This window comes from Phyllopteryx taeniolatus, chromosome 17, assembly GCF_024500385.1.
Source record: "Phyllopteryx taeniolatus isolate TA_2022b chromosome 17, UOR_Ptae_1.2, whole genome shotgun sequence".
In the NCBI taxonomy this organism is placed as follows: Eukaryota; Metazoa; Chordata; class Actinopteri; order Syngnathiformes; family Syngnathidae; genus Phyllopteryx; species Phyllopteryx taeniolatus.
The window spans coordinates 2,564,167-2,584,315 of NC_084518.1; the positions used below are offsets into that span (position 1 = coordinate 2,564,167).

Below are 20,149 nucleotides of genomic sequence, written 5' to 3' on the forward strand. Positions count from 1 at the left end.
GATCCGGTCTCCTGCCGTAGGGCTCCACCAGTCACCTGAACCGGTAAAAATTGCTTTGACCCGTTTTTCCTAATGCGGAAGTTGGTTGCGCATAAGCCCTATGGTGTGCTGATTCATATTTAGCATGAGTTTGAATGTGATTGGTTAATTATGAAGACAGTCACATTGGCAGTTATAAGAGGATGTGCACACCACATTCTCAGTTGTCTATTTGTATTTGCCCTCAATAAAGTATTTTATAAAAATGTCATTGAGTTGTACAGGTTGTACTGTAGTTCATATCAATGGTCTTTTTTTTTTTTCATGATTTGTCACTCTCATTTTTTTATATCACAAAAAAAGCATTTGAACGGGGGTGTGTTGACTTTTTTATATTCACAAGATGGACACCTACCCTTAATATAGGCATGTTCATGAAAACATTTTTGATACAAAACAAACCAGAAATACATTACTGGAGACAACCACAATGCATCCGATCAGGCGTCGTCCAAATGTTTATGATAACAAATCCCTCTGTCATTGTGTGTGAGGACCGCTTCTCAGCTTATGACCACTTTTGGTTTGTTTTGCTTGACACAGCCTAAAACGCACACTTAAAAAAGTGACTCAGTATCTGATTGGGTGCTGATGGATTTCTTTCCTTCTCTGGCCTTTTATGCTGGACAACCTCTTCAGACAAGAACCCCTCATCAAGCGCAGCAGGCTTCCGTGCTGCCTTTTTCTCTTCTTCTTCTTCTTCTTCTTCTTGTCTTTTAAATCATCTAATGGGTTATCTTTGGGCATGTTCGGTGTTTCCTTATCAGAAGCGGTACAGCGCGCTTGATTCGGCGATAACGATGCGCGTTTCTTCTTCTTGTAAGGGGTGACTGTGGAGTTTTCAGATTCTCCAGTCTCAACAGGTGAAGTCCCCACTGTCTGACGATGCAGCCAACCCTTATTTTTGTTCTTTTTCGTTTTTAACTTGTGCTCACCAGGTTTCAAATGTCCAGAACCATCTGCACTTTCCTTTCTCGCCACTTGACTGTCAGTTCTCCTCTTCTTACCTCCCAATCCCACCTCAATGGTTTCCGGCAAAGCACAGTTTGATGATGCACCCTCAAAATCCCCTGTGCTCTCGTAGCTGGCAGACTTCTTTTTCTTCTTCTTGAACCTAAAGTGTGAGTCCGCCTCCAAGGCACTGCTTTCCTCCACATCAGCAACAAGGAAGGAAGAGGTTCCATTGGTTTTCTTTTCCCTTTCAGACACCAACTCATCATCTTCTGGGATCATTCTGCCGGATTTTTTCTTCTTTTTCTTGCTTACCAGTTGCACCTCTTTGTCTTCAGTGGTTTTCTTCGTTTCGTCCGCCACACGTTGGGTCTCGTCTAGAGTGTCAAAAATGTCTGTGACGGACGATCTCTTCTTCGTCTTCCTTGTACTTCGAGACAAACGTGCGGCATCACTGGAAGATTTCCCACTATTGTTATCTTCTTGAGCTGTATCAACAATCTTCTTGTGTTTTCTTTTGTCAGTTTCTTGAGGGTCTGCAGTAATGTCTAAACTCCCAGGTTTGTGACGTGATCTCTTTTTTTTCTTTTTTCCCCCCTGCCTGTTATCATTTAGAGGTTCGCTGACCGCACAGAACAACTCTTCAACCTCGCCTCGCTCGGTTTTCTCTGTAAAGTCATTGTGGCTGAGGGAAAACGCAGCATTTTCTTTTACGCTGAGGTCAAGCTGCGAGTTAACCTGCTCATCGTCTCTAGTCTTTTTCACCGAGGCCAGGTCGCCATCCGCTACACTGTCTTCTGGCATCGGAGTGTTGGCAACATGTAAAAAGTTGTCCCTTCTGTTTTCATCCAGTGCAAGTGCATTTTCATCTGTGGTTTCCACGGTTACGGAAGTTGCGGCAACCCCCTCAACCTCTTCCTGCCTGGACTGCTGATCACTCCCTTCCCGAGATGCATTGCTCTGTTTTTTGAATAGCACACATTTGTTTGTAGTCTCTGCATCAACGAGTTCTTGTCTTTCTTCTGGGATAGGAATCCTCTTGCTTCTCGGAGTTTGGATTTGTACCATATTGTTTCTTAACGGTTCATTATTTCCCAACACAGCAGGAATGTTACAAGTTGAAGAGGAACATACTGCATCATTTCCATCTTCCACCAAAGGCATACTTGATGTGGGCAATTGATATTTCAACTCATTACTCATACTGGATATTTCAACTATTTTCTCCCGTTCTTGGGTAACAACTCCTCCCTCCTGCTGATGCTTCCACTGCTTGGTACCCCGTGGTGGTGTGCACCAGGGTTGCTGCTGCTTTGTTTTGGATTTGGCCAGAAAACATTTTTTGTCCTGCAACACAAAAAATAGGATTAACCCCCTTTCACTTCGGCGTTACGTTGCAGACCCACCTGCAATAGATGAAAATCCATCATATAGAGAGACCATGTAAAACAACACTTTTGTAGTAGTTGTACCTCTCCCACATACTTTAAAAAAAAACAACAAAAAAAAACACTTATTAAAACACACTTTTTCTCACACATTGTAAAGCTACTTGAACACACGCAAAGATTTGCAAGAAAAAATAGATTGAAAATACTGTAAAGTATTGTGCAGAAGTATTGGCCACCTTCTCAAATTCTTATGTGTTTGCATAGTTTCCCCACTTTAATGTTTAAGATCACCAAACAAATGTAAATATCAGACAACGATAACCCACTTAAACAGAATCTGTTCCGACAAAATCAAGTCGGACAAAAGATCGAAAAAAGCTGCAACAAAATGACACGATCCAAAGAAATTCCAGAAAAGTCCAGAAATAGAGTAATTGACGCCATCAGTCTGGAAAGGGTAACAAAAGCCATTTCTAAAGTTTTGGCTTCCAGCGAACCATAGGGAGAGCCATTATCCTCACGAGGAGAAAACATGGAACAGTGGTGACCCTTCCATGGAGTGGCCAACCTACAAAGACTACCCCATGAGAACACCGATGACTCATCCAGGAGGCCACAAAGGAACTCAGGACAACTTCTAAAGAACTGCAGGCCACCCTTGCCTCAGTTAAGGTCAGTGTTCATGACACAACAATGAGGAGGAGACTGGGGGAAAAAAATGGCATCCATGCCAGAGTTCTGAGGCAAAAACCACTGCAGACCAAAACGAACATAAAGGCTTGACTTACTTTTGCAAAAAACAAACAAAACATCTGAATGATTCCCAAGATCTTTGGGAGAATATTATATAGACTGACGAGATGAAAGTTGAGCTTTTTGGAAGGTGTGTGTCTCGTTACAACTGGCGTAGATGTAACGCAGCATTTTTTTTTCATCTTTTCTCACGTTAATTGAATCTTTTTTTTTGTCAAAAGAGAGTGACAGTTTGCTTACCACCACTTTGATGTCCTCATGACTAGATTTGTCTTCTCCATCTCTGCAACAGGACAGATATTTTGCAATTATGATGAACACAAATATAAATTGCTCTCTTTTCCATAATTAAGAATCAGAGTCTGGGGGGAAAGGCTCCCCACATGGAAAACAAGGGGTTTATTTATTGGGAAAATGTGTTAATATCTGTATTGTTATCACTTCATTTTTTCAAAAATAATCCAGCCACTAGAAAGAGCATTGAAACTGAAGTGGGAGCAGCTCCTACTGTACATGGGAGCTCAGGGCATGTGACTAACACATAAGTTTATCATTAACTTCAAATAACTATGATGACTACATGAAATAATGTCCCCCCCCCAAAAAAAAAAAAAAAAAAACTCACTGTGTAAGTGGTGATATGTCCTCATCATCTTGGTCAACTGTTGGTAGAGGCATCCAGAAATGATTTGTTCCCTGCCACAACTTTACACATTTAAAGAAGCCCCCCGTCACATAATTCTGGAAACAGAAATATACAAAATATTGAATGAGCGTAAAGGATGCAGAATGTTATCATACAAGGACGAACCATTGGACAATCCTTACATGGAGTCTTATATTGTGTCTCTTGATTAAATGGGTGCCTCTGTGCCAACTTTCCGTGAGAAAAGAGAAGTTATAGTTTGGTAACTTTAGCTTTTGTTTCTTTTTGTTTGTGCTCATCTCATGGTTATCGTCATGTCTTTGAGCGGACGAAGTTATCCCCCCACTGTCCTCTCCCTCGGTGGCGTAGGTGCGCTGTGATGATTTGCGCCGTCTGACTGCTCTCGCAGCCTGAGGGACTGGCTCCTGTGTGAGAAATAGGCTGTCTCCCGAATCGCTGCAAAGACGCAGAATCACAAATTCACATAAGTTTGCAACTAAGGAAGCTTTGTCATTTCTGTGAGATCAGGGTCACTAATGCGGTGATTCGCAACTACTGTGTAATACACTATGGTTTTTAAATGCTCTTCCACTAGATGGCAGAAGATACCATCACACTGTATATCCATATGATGCCATTCATGGAACTGCATATCTTTATGAGCAACTAAGTAGGCCCGAATTTTACACTCAGTCAGTACATTTGTGAGTAATATCAAACGAGATCATCATTATTTTAGTATACAGCGGTATCTTCACTTACGAGTGCCCCAATTTAAGTTGTGCAAGTTACAAATTGTCGCTTCATCGTTTTTATTGCTTTGTGTTGCAAGGCAACATTTGAGTGAAGTTCAAAAAAATAATAATCTAATGATAAATAGAGCGATAAAAAGTACTCTAATTCCCTAACACCTGACCCCTTCCTCCACCCGTCCCAACCTGCTTGGACCCGTTTCTTCACTTCCTGACCACACTCACCATTGCTCTGGAGTGTCGACCCCAAGTATTTCAAGTCCTCCACCCTTGCTATCTCTTCTCCGTGTAGCCTCACTCGTCTCCCTCCACCTCTCTCATCCATGCACGTAAATTATGTCTAACTTCAGCTAATCTTTATTCCTTTCTCTATCTAACCTATCCATCACCACTGCAAACAGGAAGGGGCTCAGGACTGATTCCTGATCCCTCACACTTTGAACAAACCTCACCACTGTCCTGCTGCTCTGGTACATGTCCTGTATTATTCTTACATACTTCTCTGCCACGCCAGACCTCCGCGTGCAGTACCACAGTTCCTCTCTGGGTACTCCGTCATAGGCGTTCTCTAGATCCACAAAGACACAATGTAGCTCCTTCTGACCTTCTCTGTACTTCTCCATCAACATCCTCAAGGCAAATCATGGCTCTGTGGTACTCTTTCTTGGCATGAAACCACAGTGGTGCTCGCAAATACTTCTCTCCTGACTAGCCTCCGGTACTCTTTCCCATAACGTCATTGTGTGGCTCATCAACTTTATTCCTCTATATTCTTCTATTTTTCCTTATTACAAATACATAAGAAATTGCAGTGGATTTTGGGGGGCTGGAACAGATCGTCATTTCAATTGGGAAATTTAATTTGATATACCATACAGTTTATCGCGGGGGTTAAATTCCGGAGGTGTCATCCACAAAGTAGCGTGCATGAACTGGTGTAATTCCTTTACTGTCCCCCGTGTCGGGCCAGTCCACACTTAATGTGAACAAATCTTAACGTTGCTCAATGTGACAAAACTCCAACCAATCGTCACGTCGGACATCTTGAATTACGCTCCCTTCCCCATCTGAAAATATCAGAACAAAATGCCAAATATTTTATATTTTATGGACGTTCAACATTTTCCTCTCGATATGCGCTCCCAATGGGGAAAAAGCTTAACGTCTCAATGTCACACATCTGCGACCAATTGTCACCAAAATGTATGTGCTAATGTCCAGCTTGACGACGGGCCATATTTTTCTTGATTTCAGAGCCTTATTTTACATACATGGAGATTTTTTTTTCATTCATATTTGGTAGGTCTTTTTGAAAACCCTCTTCTGTGTGGTGTGTCAAATTTACAAGAATGTTTTTTGTCCTCTTTGGAGGGTTAATGACTATACCTCTGTGCCAAATTTTTAACATTTGTTTAAGTGTAATTTTTGTGAACAGCCTGAGTCTGTTTTATTTATGTTTTTTTCATTTATCTAAGACATTTCATTTATCTAAGATATTATTTAGAATTAAAATTAATTGTTCTTTTAAAAAGGATGTACTTGAATTATTATACTCTAATATCATGATAACAGTAGCATAAAACAATTATGCTGTTTAATTTGATAGTTTTTAGGAAAATATATCCTAAAAAATTGCTACCGTGACAGGCCAATGTTCATTTACGAAAAATGACAGGAAGTGTTTTATATATAGATTTACAGTTGTACGATTTAAACTGCTAAAATCAAGGTACCACTGTATATACATGCTATTTTTGTTTGGTTGTTTGTCATTAGATTTGTTCGAATGTAAAATGTGAAGGCTGGGCAACACTGTACCTGTCGACTTCAGTGGGGCCTTTTGGATTTTGGCGCTCGAGATGCTGCGAGATTTCCTTCACACAATCCGGGAGAGACTTCTCCAGGACGGCGTGGCCTGATTCTGCTGATATCAAGTCAGCCAGGGCGCCGTCCCGAGTCAATCCAACATCCTTGGTTATTTCTGACATTTTAGGCTTACTTTGAATCGTTATTATAAATCCTAAATCTACTTCATACCGGAAAGTAGCACAAACTGCTGAACGAACTCGTCATAGTCGGGAGTGAAAAAATGGCCAAAATTAGGAAAACATTGCTCAAACAACGGACAACCTGTTTAAAAAAGGAAATTATGCACTAACAGCTTCACATGTGGTTCCGGATAAACCAGGAAGTATTTCTAGCGTCATCATGTGACTTCCTAAACAATCGCCAAAGACTAAAAACCAAGTCAAGAAATACCCTTCAATAGGTTACTTCTGTTTTTAGTCAACACGTTAGGGTCAACATGTAATACCCCGAATACAGACTCCACTGGACACGTTTTTGACGTTCCATACAAAGAAACAAAAACATATTAACATTTAAAGATACACCAGCGCTAACAACAATACTTCCGATGGGCAAAATTGGTTTAATAAATATTAGGCATAACCTTGTTCCGCCGGCGATGACACACGATAAGGGAAGCCTCTGGCTCCTTTTTTTTTTTTACTCTTTGCTTGTACTTTAGTCAGACAGTTTCTCTGCAAACTGGACAGTGCACACACGTTTCCATTTTTCCCCGTCTCGTCACCTAATTTGCACTTCCATACAGTCATGGCAGATGTTAGCAAAACTGAAAAAGCTAAGTTGCATGTCCCAGACCTGGAGGAACTGCGTGCCGGTAAGGACTTGAACTTTTATGGACACGGTTAGTGGTCAGAGGAGAGAATCAAAACGATTATTGCTGTTTGCAGTATTACAAACAGGACTGGAAGATAACTTTGCAGAAGTTAAGGTTAGTGTTGTGGAATGTCCCGATCTCACTAAGGAGCCATTCAACTTTCCTGTTAAAGGTGAGATTATTTTTACACAATGACGCACATTAAAAATCAATCAAAATCAATTTTGTGCACTTTTTTATGCCATAGGTTTGTGTGGAAGTCCTCGGGTCACAGATGTGGGAGGAGTACCTTACCTGGTCCCTGTGGTTCAAAAGCACAAGGTAGAGTACTTTGGTCCACAACTCACCCAGAAACTAAATGCACTCAGATGCCTCTGACTGATGCCTGTTGGTATTGTCCATTTGTTCAATCCTATTTTCTCATCAGGAGTATGACATGAATGCTATCTCAAAGGAGCTGGAGCTACCAGGAGCGTTCATCCTCGGTGCAGGAGCCGTTTCCTCGAGGATCGTGGGGATGAATGCGGAGGTACCCTCGATATTGCATGCACGCTAAATGCAACCGCCATTACACCTGCGACCCATGACTTCAGCACTGCAGTCCCTGCTCGTTTTGTATTACTGCATTCATTTCACATCTTGCAGTGTAGCCTCCAAGGTCAGGTTTGTTTGCATTTTAAAACTCCCTTTCCCACATTAGATCACTTTTAAAAGTTAAGTCATTGTAATACCTAACAAAACACTAACCTATCAATGCGTACAGTGACACTTCAGTCGTCCTACTGCTTGAAATGTAATTCTGCTTCATTCACATAACCTGTGTATATCCTTCTTCTCATGTTGGTTCTTGTTTTTGGCCCGTCACAGAAACCCACAAAGTCAAAGGGAAAAAACGCATTCACACAGACTTCATCAACTGAGGTCTTGTGTGACATCATGCGTGACGGCGCTCCATCTTTTAGAATAAGCCAAAGAAAAAGCAGACTTAATATTCAGTGTTGCGTGACATCAGCTTTGTGCCTTTTTTTGCAAATATAGACGCATATTTTTACCAATTTTCTTTTACCATTTTGGTCCAATTCCAAATGACCTTAGTTTATATTGTATAATCAATCATGTAAAGAGGTAATACAGTAGTCCAAATAGTAAAATTGTATCGAATAGGCTTGAGAAACCTTCACATGGCAGTGGTTAATGTGTCAGACTCGCAGTCGAGGGGTCCTGGGTTGGAATCTGGCTCGGGTCCTCCCGTGCGGAGTTTGCAATTGACCCCGGTGCTAGTGTTGGTTTTTCTCCAATAACTCTGACTTTGCCCCATCTTCCAAAAACACTCATGTTAGGTTAATTAAAGACTGTAATGAGTGCGTGAAAGTGAATGCTTGTTTACCTATAAGTGCCCTGTGATTGGCTGACGACCAGTCCAGGGCGCACGCCGCCTCTGGCCTAAAGTCAGCTCGGTTGGGCTCCAGCTCACTCGTGACCTGAACGAGGACAAGCATTACAGTATACAAAATGGATGGAGGACTTATCGTAAAATAGTGCTTTGATAACCCGAAAGGCTAGGTTTCATGTTCCTGGTCAAAGGGAGTCGAAAATGGACCAATAGACAAATGGATGTTACATCAGATTTGCGCGGGCCTCACAGGCCTCAGTCATAACTGCTTTGTAGGCTATGGGAAAATGGCACAGTGGGCATTCTTGGAAATATGAACTCGGGGCTGACTCCATAAACAGCAGTCGTTTGATTTCATTAAAATTAGGGCTGTGCTGACAAGAAAGACGAGGCTAATTATATGGGTATATTGTTTCTCCACTTTTACGTGCAGCAGATTGTGCTTTGATGTACAGTATATTTCCTATCCCAGTTGATGCCACTGGTTCTGACTGAAGCTGATGGAAGGCCTGCAGTGAACAGCAGCTACTTCTCCTCCATCAATCCAGTGGATGGCCAGTGCCTGCAAGAAAGATACAGCCACAAATTCTCTGATTGCAACTTTGGACTGCTCGGGAATCTTTACGCTTGTGAAGGGAGGCCAGGAAAGGTGATGATTCCAGCCATGGCAAGCCTATCTTAGTCGTGCCGTGCGCTACATTGTCCATGTGACTTCCTTTATCCCCACTAGCAAGACAAGTGTCGTTATAAAGTTCGGCAAGCCCCAGTTCCGGTGAAGCTGGGACATTGTCTAAATCGTAAATAAAAACAGAATATTTGCAAATCCTTTTCAACCCACGTTCAATTGAATACGCTACAAAGACATTTAATGTTCAAACACATTTTACACAAATATTCACTCATTTTGAATTTGATGCCTTCAATGGGTTCCAGAAAAACCGCAACAGGGGCAACAAAAGACCGGGAAAGTTGAGGGCTGCTCAAAAAACACCTGTTTGGAACGTTCCGCAGGTGAACGGGTTAATTGGCAAGAGGTGAGTTTCATGAGTAGTTCTAAAAGAAGCATCCCCAAAAGGCTCAGTTGTCTACAAGCAAGGATGGGGTGAGGTTCGCCACTTTGTGAACAACTGCGTGAGCAAATAGTCCAAGTTTAAGAACAACATTCCTCAACATTAAATTGCAAGAACTGTAGAGATTTCATTATCTACGGTCCATAATATCATCAAAAGATTCCGAGAATCTGGAGACATCTCTGGACGTAAGCGACAAAAACCAAAACCGACATTGAATGCCCGTGACCTTCCATGCCTCAGGCAGCGCCGCATTAAAAAGCGACATCATTGTGTAAAGGATATTGTCACGTGGACTCCGGAACACTTCAGAACCACTATCACCATTATCACTTAATACAGTTTGTTGCTTTAAAACTCTAACGTGCAGAACGAAAGCGGTATATCAGCAAGACCCGGAAATTCCGCCAGCTTCTCTGGGCCTGAGCTCATCTGAGATGGACTTACACAAAGTGGAAAAGTGTGCTGTGGTCTGATAACTCCACATTCTAAATTCTTCTTGGAAATCATGGACATCTTTTCTTCCGAACCAAAGAGGAAAAGAAGTATTCAGATTGTTTTTAAGCGCAAAGTTCAAAAGCCAGCATTTGTGATGGTATGGGAGTGTGTTAGTGCCCATGGTATGGGTAACTTGCACGTGTGCGAAGAGACCATTAAAGTTGAAAGGGACTTCCCGGCTTTGGAGTCACATATGTTGCCATCCAAGAAACGTCTTTTTCAGGGACGTCCCTGCTTATTTCAGCAAGACACTCCCAAGCCACTTTCTACACGCATTCTAACAGCGTGGCTTCGTAGTAAAAGTGCAAGTACAAGTACAAGACTGGCCTACAAGCCAGACCCCGAACTTTTGAGCCACTGAATTTGTACATCAAGTAAGAATGGGAAAGAATTCCACCTATAAAGCTTCAACAATTAGTGCCCTCAGTTCCCAAACGTTAACTGAGTGTTGTTAAAAAGAAAAGTAATGTGACACAGTGGTAAACATGCCCCTGTCCCAGCTTGTTTGGAATGTGTTGGAGCCATCAAATTCAAAATGCTTAACTATTAGGGAAAAAACCAAAAGTTTAGCAGTTTGAACATGAAATATCTTGCCTTTGCCCCACAAGGGGGCGCAAAGTCCCCTTACACACACCAATGATTTACATGTCATGATGCCCATAGAAAACGTCTATTTTTATTGTTTTATTTTTTTTTTTTGGGGGGGGGGGGGGGGGGGGGGGGTGTTGATTCCTCTGCCCCAGAAATGCCACTCTGTGCAGCTACACATTTTGCCCACGCCACTTCTATTACTAGCGGTGTGCAGATGTCAACAAGTTCAGTTTTGGCTCACTAATCATGTGTAGTTGTTCTACTAGTGCACCGTAATCTCCCTCGTAGCAAGCGCCTCCTAGTCATTTTACTGGTGGGTCCTAGTTGGTAAACTGGTGAACAGAAATGTCATACAGTAATGGAAAAAAAAATGTCACTAGTTGTTCTAGTGTGTCCTAGTCATTCTTTGAGTTAGCAGAAATGGCAGAGACATCACTAGTTCTTTCTGCTGAATTGTCTTACTTGCAAGAACAAAGCGCGTACTAGTATATAGACAAGTAGTGCACTACAAGGATATCAAACAAAGGCTTAACCGGCTTTCCAAAAGAGAAGCTTAAAAAAACTACTGACAGTATTATGGAAAAAAAAAAAAAAAAACGCATAGTCGGTGTGCTTGTTGTCAATCACAAACTTCCCTAGTTTCTTGTGTATGAACTCACGTCTACATAATGACTTGTTTTAATAACTAGATTCTTGTGCATGAACTTCAGCCCGATGCCACTTGAACTGGCATCAACTGAGAGCAACATTACCGGGGCCAAATTAGCAGTGCCAGCTGAGACACCCGTCTCCTCCTCTCCCCCAGGTCATCGAGGTGCGGGCACAAAAGAGAACGGGAGATCGCAGTATTGTGACGGCCTTGAGAAAAACTCTGGAGGTTCAGTACCCTGATCGGAGCCTGGCTCTTGGGGGCACCTTCATCATCCAGAGGGGGAAAGCAAAAATCCACATCATGGTAAATACGAGCATCTTAATGCAGCTATTTTAAATAAAAATTAAAGGGGACATATTATGGAAAATTAATTAATTATTTTTTTTTTAAATTAATGAATTAAACAACCAATTCAACCTTTTATCTGCCAATAATGTAAATGTTTCCTGCGCTTCCGCCCCACTGTGACAAATGGGGCTGACTTCCATCACCGTTTTGCCTGAAGATCCAGTCATGCAACGGCTGTTTTAAAAAAACACATTGAAGCCAAAATGGTAAACGGAGATGCAATTACTTTTATTGGATGCACAAAGTATTATAAGCTAACAGGTAGGGTTGGGCATTGTTTGAATTGGAAAGATTCCAGCTCCGATTCTGGTTAATTGTTTCAATTCCGGTTCCAAACAATTGTTGATTCCGATTCTTTTAGGGGAGAGGGTCAGTTTGCGTGGTTTAAATAAGGGGCGACCAAACTTCGCAGCGGAGACGAAAATACACATTTGACACGGACCGTGTCGTTTCCCTGCATCGTACGACTTTGTACACTGGGTGGGACAAGGCAGGAGAAGAGAAGAAGTTTCTTCTCATCTCGCAATTGCTCGTTTTCAACCAATCACGCATCATTGGGTAGGGCCGCTGGCCACCCCCAAATCCTGAAAAATCTATTATGTTGTGCTTTATTTCCTAGCTGTTTTTTTTAACTATAGAGTATGTAACAACAAGAATGATATACCTTCACATATCCTTAACCTACACTGATGGATTGGTTTATTGTGTTAAATAAATCAAAGGTGTCAACGAAGAAGAAGAAGAATCACCTTTTATTGTCATGAACATGCATGCATGCACACACACAAAATTTGTTCTGTGCATTGAACCCATCACAGTGAACACATACACATGTTAGTGGCACACACTGGAGCAGTTATTAATATCAAACCTATGAACTTGAATTTATAAATTCTGAATTCTCCTTTCATAGGAGTATAGTTGGCACTTTCACAAGAGAGCGTTATTTTTGACAACCTCGTGAAAATAAATGTGTCCAATGCTGCCGGGACTAACCTGGTGTACAGTGGGTACGGAAAGTATTCACACCCCCTTAAAATGTTCACTCTATTTTATATTGCAGCCATTTGCATAAATCATTTGATTGTTAAGTGTTGCACTGAGGCGACTGGTCATTTATTCCCCAAAAGTTAAGACGCACATTTGATTGCCGTTGGGCACAGGCACTTCTTCTTCTTTGGGGTCGGCGGACTGCGGCCATGGAAACTAGGAGCCGAAATTATAAAATTAGAATTTCCAAGGCAATCTAAACGTTAGTCTCAGTTCCAATCGATTCTCGAGACTCAATGGGTGTGTAGTGTACAGTGTTGTATCATTCTCGATCCTTGGAGTACTTTGACAAAAGCATGTCTCGTGTTATATTTAGACACGGGAACCTTTTAAAAAAAATTGTAGGGACATTTCATAATGTCTTCTTTAAACCAGCATGAAAGATGGGCGTCGCGAGACTCATGCTGACTGTTTCTGCACAGCCGAGAGAGTTCTCAGTCTGTCCGCTCAATTCCGATGAAGAGGTCAACAGCTGGCTCAAACACTTTGAGGTGAACGCCCCACTCGTCTGCCAGTCGGTGCTTGTATCCAAAGATCCTGTGAGTAAACATCTCATCGATGAAAGCATAAACTACTGTGCAAAAGTCTCAGGCCACCTTTAGATTGCTTGTTTTATCGATGCCGTGATGATTACTCGGCACGGTACATACGTAGCTAGAATGTCTCTCGGTAAAGCACGGACCTTTCGACCTTGTCAAGGTGTATAATAAGGGTTGACGTGGGCGTGCTGCGCTCAGTGGATGGAGAACGGCTGCAGATGTGGTCATGTGCCTCTGCAAAGATGCAGAAAAGGGATAACTAGGTGTTTTCTGAAAATTGGTTTTCTTGGGCGCTTGACCAATTTCCATAGAGGATAGACGTTTTCAACAGACGAAAGACTACCGATGCACAAAGTATGTGTTTTTGTTACGTTGGAGTCAGTCGTACTGTGCGGGCTCGACAGGTCAACTGACTAATGGAGAAGCTATATTTGAAGATCGCACTGATCTCAACATAAGAAGGCATCTACGAGGTTTACGAGGGAAACTAAACAGACCAAAGGCCCGGTACAATGGGGCAATATTTTGTTATTTTTGTCGGAAAAACACAATAAGAAGAAGAATGCAGCTCAACAGGGTAAATTGGCTGAGGAGTCAGGAGCTGAGTGAGGGATGGAGGATGGAGGGAAGGAGAGAAGTTAGAAAGAAAGAGGAAAGGCTCAGGAGTCAGGAGGTTCAACGTGAAGTCCAAATATGTCGACACGCGAGTTATTTATAGTCATTGTTTGTTCAAAACATTTCATGACTTGAAAGCCCAAAGACGACGTACTGAATTATTTGTAGTCGTCTCGGATGGCCTAATGTACTGCGGCGCATTGGTTGGGACTCACTGCATTAGTGCTGCTCGAAACTGCTGCTGTGCTTCCTATCAAGGGACTCGATCTACGTGTGGAGCACACCCACTGCTTCAGCCGCCATGGGGAAGGTGGCCACTACTACATAGATACCACACCTGAGAGCGTGCAGTACTTGGGCTACTTCGTGCCTGCTGAGTTCATGTACCGCATCGACAGGCCCGAAGCCGTCGGAAGAGATTAAAGAAGGACTCCGCTGCGACCCTTCTCGGCATTGTGTCCATTTTGAAATCCAGCCATACACAAATTGCAGTTTTTGTGAAACTCGAACCTTTGAATACTGAAAAAAAACAAACAATTCTAGTAATGTACTGTATACAATGATTGTGCTTCATAATCTTTAATATCCCTCAGCATTAACAAACAAGTTCATTCTGTACCTTGTACTTAGCTATCTGTCGAAATAAAAAAAATACAAAAATTGGCCAACCCTTCTTTCATTTCCCATACTGCTTCTCCTCACGCGGGCCGCAGGCGTGCTGGAGCCTATCCCAGCTATCTCCGGGCGAGAGGCGGGGCCAATTGCAGGGCACATACAGCATCAACAAACAACCATCCGCGCTTGCATTCACACCTACGGGCAATTTAGAGTCTGCGATCAACCTAGCGTGCGTGTTTTTGGGGATGTGGGAGGAAACCCACACAGGCACGGGAGAACATGCAAACTCCACACAGGTCAGGCCGGGATTTGAACCCCGGTCCTCAGAATTGTGAGGCGGATGTGCTAACCAGTCATCCGCCATAGGCCAGTCCAACTGAAATTGTATTCTCTGTTATTATGTGTAGTAATTCCACTTGCAGCCCATTCGTCACAAACGAGCAGCAAGTGAAGGTGGCACCGAGGAAACCACCTATAATTGTCAGCAAAGAATTTTCATGTAAGTATTCAAAAATGGTTGTACAGAACGTTTGGCGCAAGGCACAAAATGGCTCTAATGGAAGAGCATTCAATTGCTCTGCCTATCACTGTACGGCATAAATAATAACTATTTATATAGCACCTTTAAAAACACCTTTACAAAGTGCTTTGACAGAACACGTACAACACAAAACATAAAATAAAAAACACCTAAAGATACCAACGTTGTAATGATTGATCAAAAAAACAACAAGAACAACAATAAAGAAGCCACAGGCAGTGCAGGAGCCCAACAAACCCAGCTGAGACGAAAATGGTTCAAAAATAGTTAGGGGAATACATTTTAAAACACACAAAGTCCAAACATAAAATCGGGTACATTCAAAACTGGCATAGTCATGATATATACAATATAAATAAAAGCAATAGATGAATATAAATCACGGGGTAGAAGATGCCATCACATGAAATCCAGTGGAGAAAAAAAAAAAGGCATTTTAAGAAGTCATTTTCAAAGATGCCACAGATTTTGTGTGTCTCAGCTCCACAAAGTCGACCTTCAGTTTCAAGCCTCAAGTTTGGAACACCCAGAAAGCCTTGAAGTGAGGATCCGAGGCCGCGGGCTGGCTTTTACGTAGCCCGGCCATCATCATGATCAGATAGCGTCTCATTATCGTGACTTACATGTTTTGTTTTTCAGATTTTCCCCTTACTTTAGTACTTTTTGAAAAAAACTTTTTTACGAGTTCATCCCGAGGAAGCAAATTAACTCGCGCTCATCTAATGCTAAGATTTGGGATTCAATCAGATCGGTCCTGGCCGCAATAATGTCAACCGGGTTTCCCACCATGTTTTAGTAGACCACTCTCTCTCAGCCTCCCAAGAAGTTCTACGGGCACGCTCGACAAGAGGCCCCGACGACCGTGCCACTCTGTCCCAGCTCGAACAGCAATTTAGGATATGCAATGAAAAGAACATGCGCGTTACTGGAATGTGGCGGAAATGAAGTGAAGTGCCCAGAGACACGCAAACTAGGCTGGGGCCGAGTTTCAAAGCGGGAGGCAGATGTGCCACTACTGCACCTTGCAGTCGCTCATTTACTAAATCGTTTCAGTCTGCTATCAAATGTACACCTACTGTATTCCATAAGCATACATATATACACACTCTATACATACAGTAAATTATAACCATAAGCTATCTATGCCTTATGTGGGAACGTATAGCTTATAAAATCAACATATACTATTAAAACATTAACATTTTTAGATTTTGTTAAAAGTAGATCAGGGGGCAAAAAAGGAGATCCAATCACAGATATACGAATGTAATGTTTATGACAAACACTACTTAAAATAACAATGAAGAAAGCATATTTACAAAGGTGAGCGCACAAATTCCAGTAAGTTGGAAAATAAACCTGATGAAATGACCAAACAGTCTTCACATAAATGCTGACTCTTATTAGCATGCGATGTGAAGGTGGCCAGTGTTTTCCCAACGAATCTTTCTTTACATAGACAGAAGCTGACAACCTCTCATCTGCCAGCAATTTCAAAACAACGCCTAGGTACCATGTTTTCCTGTCCACTTACAACCAGCGCATAAATCCCACAAATCATAATTGTGATTTGCAGACCGACGGGTCGCCATCTGTCACAGGCTCATCCAAAGGGACTCATTCTTTCTCTTTAGTCGTTCACCGCAGATAATACTCAATGGCTGCAGAAAAAGCCGCAAAGCCTCCGCATCCTAGGACCCCGGCCTTCAGACCAGCTACATATGTGGGAAAAAAACAAACAAGTGTGGACATAAGAACAAATATAACATACAATACAAATGTAAATATGGCTTTACAGACCACGAAACCCAATCGCTCCTCCAGTTATGCAGCCACTGTACACGGCATTCTTCCAGTCGGATTTGCCTCTGTGCTGTCAATTCAATTGGAGAAAAGTTACAACTGTGTGTCGCTGTCTGTTGAAGATCAATTAGAAGAGATTTGATTAAATATGCAAGAGAAGAAGGAGGATTGTCATTTATTCATTCATTTTTTTAAATAATATATGAATGTTACAGGAAGTGCACGGAACGGTCCTAAAAGACCCTGTAATGCGAACTCAAAGGTTTATTTCTAAATCCATTATGCATGTTTGAAGATAATTGCTGAAACGTGTCCAAATATAGAGATAAAGTGGACAACTTTTTTTTTACCATTTCAGTTTTCCGGATTTTTTACGGCCGGGCTAAAATGACGCCAAGTGACGCACTCGGGCGTCTGGCATGAGTCGCCCCTCCCACACCCCATACAAACTTAGTTGGCATCAGTGGTTAAGCACCGCATTTGTGAGTTACCGAGGCCCGCCAAATGTGACTGGAGCGGACTGTGTCAGCAGCTCTTCGCCGCACACGAAGCCATTAAGCACCACACATCTACGGGCAGACTGCAATGGAAAAAAACAGGCGACCCCGTATCTGCTTTTGAGGCTCCACATTCAATTTACCATACGGCGTGACTTTTTTTATTGAAACACAAAAACGGGATGCGATTGTGATGACAGCAGACGGTCGCAAAGTCAGGAAACGGGCGAGAATAAAGGCGAGAGTGGGGATATTTTGAGAGGCTGATGGCAATCGGCGTCCCGTTCTTTGAATTCGCCACAGGTACATATGAAATTATATGAAGTATGATTGTAAAACACAATATACATACTGTTATGTATATGTTATGTTATGATAACATGATTTGTCTTTGTTGATGTATCCTGTATTATATTGTCTTTTACTGCTTTTTTACATCATGGCCAGGGGACTACAGATGAAAACTAGCCTTCTGGCTAATTCGGGCTTTTTTAACCATGTGTACTTGATGTGTTTTATGAAATTGCATTGTCCCCTTTCAAATAAACTGATTAAATATAGCCACAGTCACTTAGCTATTGTTCACGCCTATTTCGGAAGCTGTGTTGTTATATCCTGCACACAGTGCACAAAATGAAGAGTTGCGGGGTTACCGTACCGATTCTATGATGCACTCTGTACAAGAGAACATGGCACCCACGATGGCGAAGTTCTTAGCGTAGGACATGCCCCTCTGGCCCATGTCTTTGAGGACTTCTCGCGCCGTGGGGGTCCTCAGCGGGTCTTTGGGATCGAAACCGACATTGGTGTCGATGCCTGCGGTAAAAACGCCAAACGCTCCTCCGAGGACAAACCCTGTGCAAAACAAACCAACAGTACGAGTTGTAAACATTGACTGGATCGAGAGTAGGCATGTCATCTTTTCATTACGATGATGATAATTGGAAAACAGACTTGTTGAGAACGTGCACATAAATTGCCCTCTCCAATCTCTAAAAATGACCATCTACAAGTCCCAACTTGGGCTGGGCATCTAATCGATTTTATCGATTCATTTGAAGGCCGATTTTTTTTGGGTGCGTGTTGCAAAAGCGGGGATTTATCGACACGGAAACTTTTGACCCGAGGTATGTGCTTCCGAGATGCAAATGTTTCGCCAGGGTCGCTTCCTCACGTGTGCAACTGTACATGAGAAAAGACTAAGGGGGCTGGAGGGGGTGCGGTAATCTTTCATCCATCCAGTGTGAGAGGCGATTTTATGATATAAGTTATGATTCAACTTCTTTGCTAGATAACAAGGACATAGTTAGCCATAGCCTAACAGATTGCAAGTCAATCAACATCAGTCACTGAAAGAACTACTCAATGGCGGGCAGTTGAGCAACAGCAAGTAGCAACTGACAAACACGACCTAAGCAATGCCCAAAACCATGACCATGTTTAAGGCATTTCACTTATTAATAGTGTTGGATTGTTCTATTTCTTACTCACGAGGCTATGTTCCGTTATCTAACAATGAAGTTCCGTTTCCAAAACACTAGGGTGATACATGATTAAGTTTTGTTATCCATGAAATTATGTAGGAGTTTAGATTACTGAGGAATGATGGTTTTAATATGACTCCCGGAGATACCTTCTGCCAAACAGTCCTAACGAAACCTTCTGACGTGTATAAAAGGAGTCAGCTCAAATAAACGAGGTGTGCCATTCGGCGGACTTGCACTCTGGTGTACGGTTGCTTGAATGAACCCTGAGACTCAGCCCTCTGGTGTCTTCTTTTTTTCCTCTCTTTTTGGACAAAGAAAACGAACGCGCAGCGACGATTGAAGGTTCCATGATCTATTGAACAGTGACAATTTTATTACATCCTTAACAATAGTTACTGAATTAAGTTCCTCAATGATCCTATTAACTATGTGTGGTTTTCCATCACACGTAATTTTCAATCAAATTACCAAATGACTGCCAGCGTTCAGTCTCCCTTGGAAGCAATTGACCTCACGGAACATCTTCACACATTCAAACGACGACAGTAAAGAAGAAGGCTAAATCATCATTGAAACGTACAATATCCTTACAATAACATGTAAGGGTTTGTTTACTAGTATCCCATCGGAGAACGCTCCGGCTTTTTTTCCCCCATATTAAGTACGACGCACCCAATCATGTTTACCTCCAACGCAGGCCAAAAGCGTCTTGAAAGCGCAGCTCTCCATTGCCCTCTCTATCATCTTCTGCTCCTCGCTTTTTGATGGCACCGGCAGTCCCCCCATGACGCCGGGGTTCAAGTCCTTCACGGTCCTCTTGTCCCCAATAAGATGATCCAGAACCATACTGTACTGAATCGGCGGGCTCTCCATGCTCGGAGCAGCTGTAGGAGAACTTTTAGAATGGGAGACGAAAGCTTCCGCAGCACTCGTGGGGGCCGCCATGTTTGTCAATGACAGCTCTTTTAGGTCAATGTAATCTGGGACGAGAATAAGCAGATTCTTGCCATTCGTAATTATTTTGGTGGATTGTTAATTGGATTTATAAAATAGTAAATTAGGGCTACATAATCATTTAAACAATACGAAATTAATTAACAGAGGAATTGTTTAGCGTCAAAGATGGATTAATTTTTTCTAAATGGGTTTCATATCCGCACATTCAAGCCAATATGAACACCGTGATCAGGGGTTTTTGCGTTCTGTGGTTTATTTAGCTATTTTAGCTCATT

The 20,149-nt window shown here is 42.2% G+C and overlaps 3 protein-coding genes across 4 annotated transcripts; 1 reads left to right on the forward strand and 2 right to left on the reverse strand.

The window, feature by feature from the left end:
• Window positions 1-355: 355 nt before the first annotated feature.
• Window positions 356-7,178, reverse strand: LOC133467552 (uncharacterized). The gene is made up of 5 exons (XM_061752554.1): window positions 6,351-7,178; window positions 3,963-4,236; window positions 3,760-3,875; window positions 3,375-3,417; window positions 356-2,337 (listed from the first exon to the last, which is right to left on the reverse strand). The coding sequence occupies exons 1-5, from the start codon at window positions 6,518-6,520 to the stop codon at window positions 610-612; spliced, it is 2,331 nt and encodes a 776-aa protein (XP_061608538.1). The 5' UTR covers window positions 6,521-7,178; the 3' UTR covers window positions 356-609.
• Window positions 7,050-14,634, forward strand: c17h11orf54 (chromosome 17 C11orf54 homolog). 2 transcript variants are annotated; one of them, XM_061752596.1, is made up of 8 exons: window positions 7,050-7,215; window positions 7,289-7,387; window positions 7,463-7,536; window positions 7,643-7,744; window positions 9,081-9,257; window positions 11,573-11,722; window positions 13,240-13,308; window positions 14,230-14,634. In XM_061752596.1, exons 1-8 carry the CDS (start codon window positions 7,149-7,151, stop codon window positions 14,392-14,394), a joined length of 903 nt encoding a protein of 300 aa, XP_061608580.1. In that variant the 5' UTR covers window positions 7,050-7,148; the 3' UTR covers window positions 14,395-14,634. The 2 variants fall into 2 exon arrangements, with proteins under 2 accessions (XP_061608580.1, XP_061608578.1); XM_061752594.1 differs by having other exon boundaries at window positions 7,054-7,215; window positions 13,240-13,356.
• A 1,753-nt stretch (window positions 14,635-16,387) lies between these two features.
• timm22 (translocase of inner mitochondrial membrane 22 homolog (yeast)) lies at window positions 16,388-20,010 on the reverse strand. The gene is made up of 4 exons (XM_061752603.1): window positions 19,604-20,010; window positions 18,089-18,285; window positions 16,931-17,003; window positions 16,388-16,845 (listed from the first exon to the last, which is right to left on the reverse strand). Exons 1-4 carry the CDS (start codon window positions 19,860-19,862, stop codon window positions 16,769-16,771), a joined length of 606 nt encoding a protein of 201 aa, XP_061608587.1. The 5' UTR covers window positions 19,863-20,010; the 3' UTR covers window positions 16,388-16,768.
• Window positions 20,011-20,149: the final 139 nt, after the last annotated feature.

Excerpts from the sequence above, each read along its gene's own strand:
- LOC133467552 (XM_061752554.1), bottom strand. The coding sequence starts at position 6,520 with ATGTCAGAAATAACCAAGGATGTTGGATTGACTCGGGACGGCGCCCTG. Across the intron at positions 3,876-3,962 it reads GACACAATATAAGACTCCAT|AATTATGTGACGGGGGGCTT; the intron begins GTAAGGATTGTC and ends TTCTGTTTCCAG. Across the intron at positions 2,338-3,374 it reads ATGAGGACATCAAAGTGGTG|GACAAAAAATGTTTTCTGGC; the intron begins GTAAGCAAACTG and ends TTTGTGTTGCAG.
- c17h11orf54 (XM_061752594.1), top strand. The coding sequence starts at position 7,149 with ATGGCAGATGTTAGCAAAACTGAAAAAGCTAAGTTGCATGTCCCAGAC. Across the intron at positions 7,216-7,288 it reads CCTGGAGGAACTGCGTGCCG|TATTACAAACAGGACTGGAA; the intron begins GTAAGGACTTGA and ends TGCTGTTTGCAG. Across the intron at positions 7,388-7,462 it reads ATTCAACTTTCCTGTTAAAG|GTTTGTGTGGAAGTCCTCGG; the intron begins GTGAGATTATTT and ends TTTATGCCATAG.
- timm22 (XM_061752603.1), bottom strand. The coding sequence starts at position 19,862 with ATGGCGGCCCCCACGAGTGCTGCGGAAGCTTTCGTCTCCCATTCTAAA. Across the intron at positions 17,004-18,088 it reads CAGAGTGCATCATAGAATCG|CACAGAGGCAAATCCGACTG; the intron begins GTACGGTAACCC and ends TTGAATTGACAG. Across the intron at positions 16,846-16,930 it reads AGGAGCGATTGGGTTTCGTG|CTGGTCTGAAGGCCGGGGTC; the intron begins GTCTGTAAAGCC and ends CCACATATGTAG.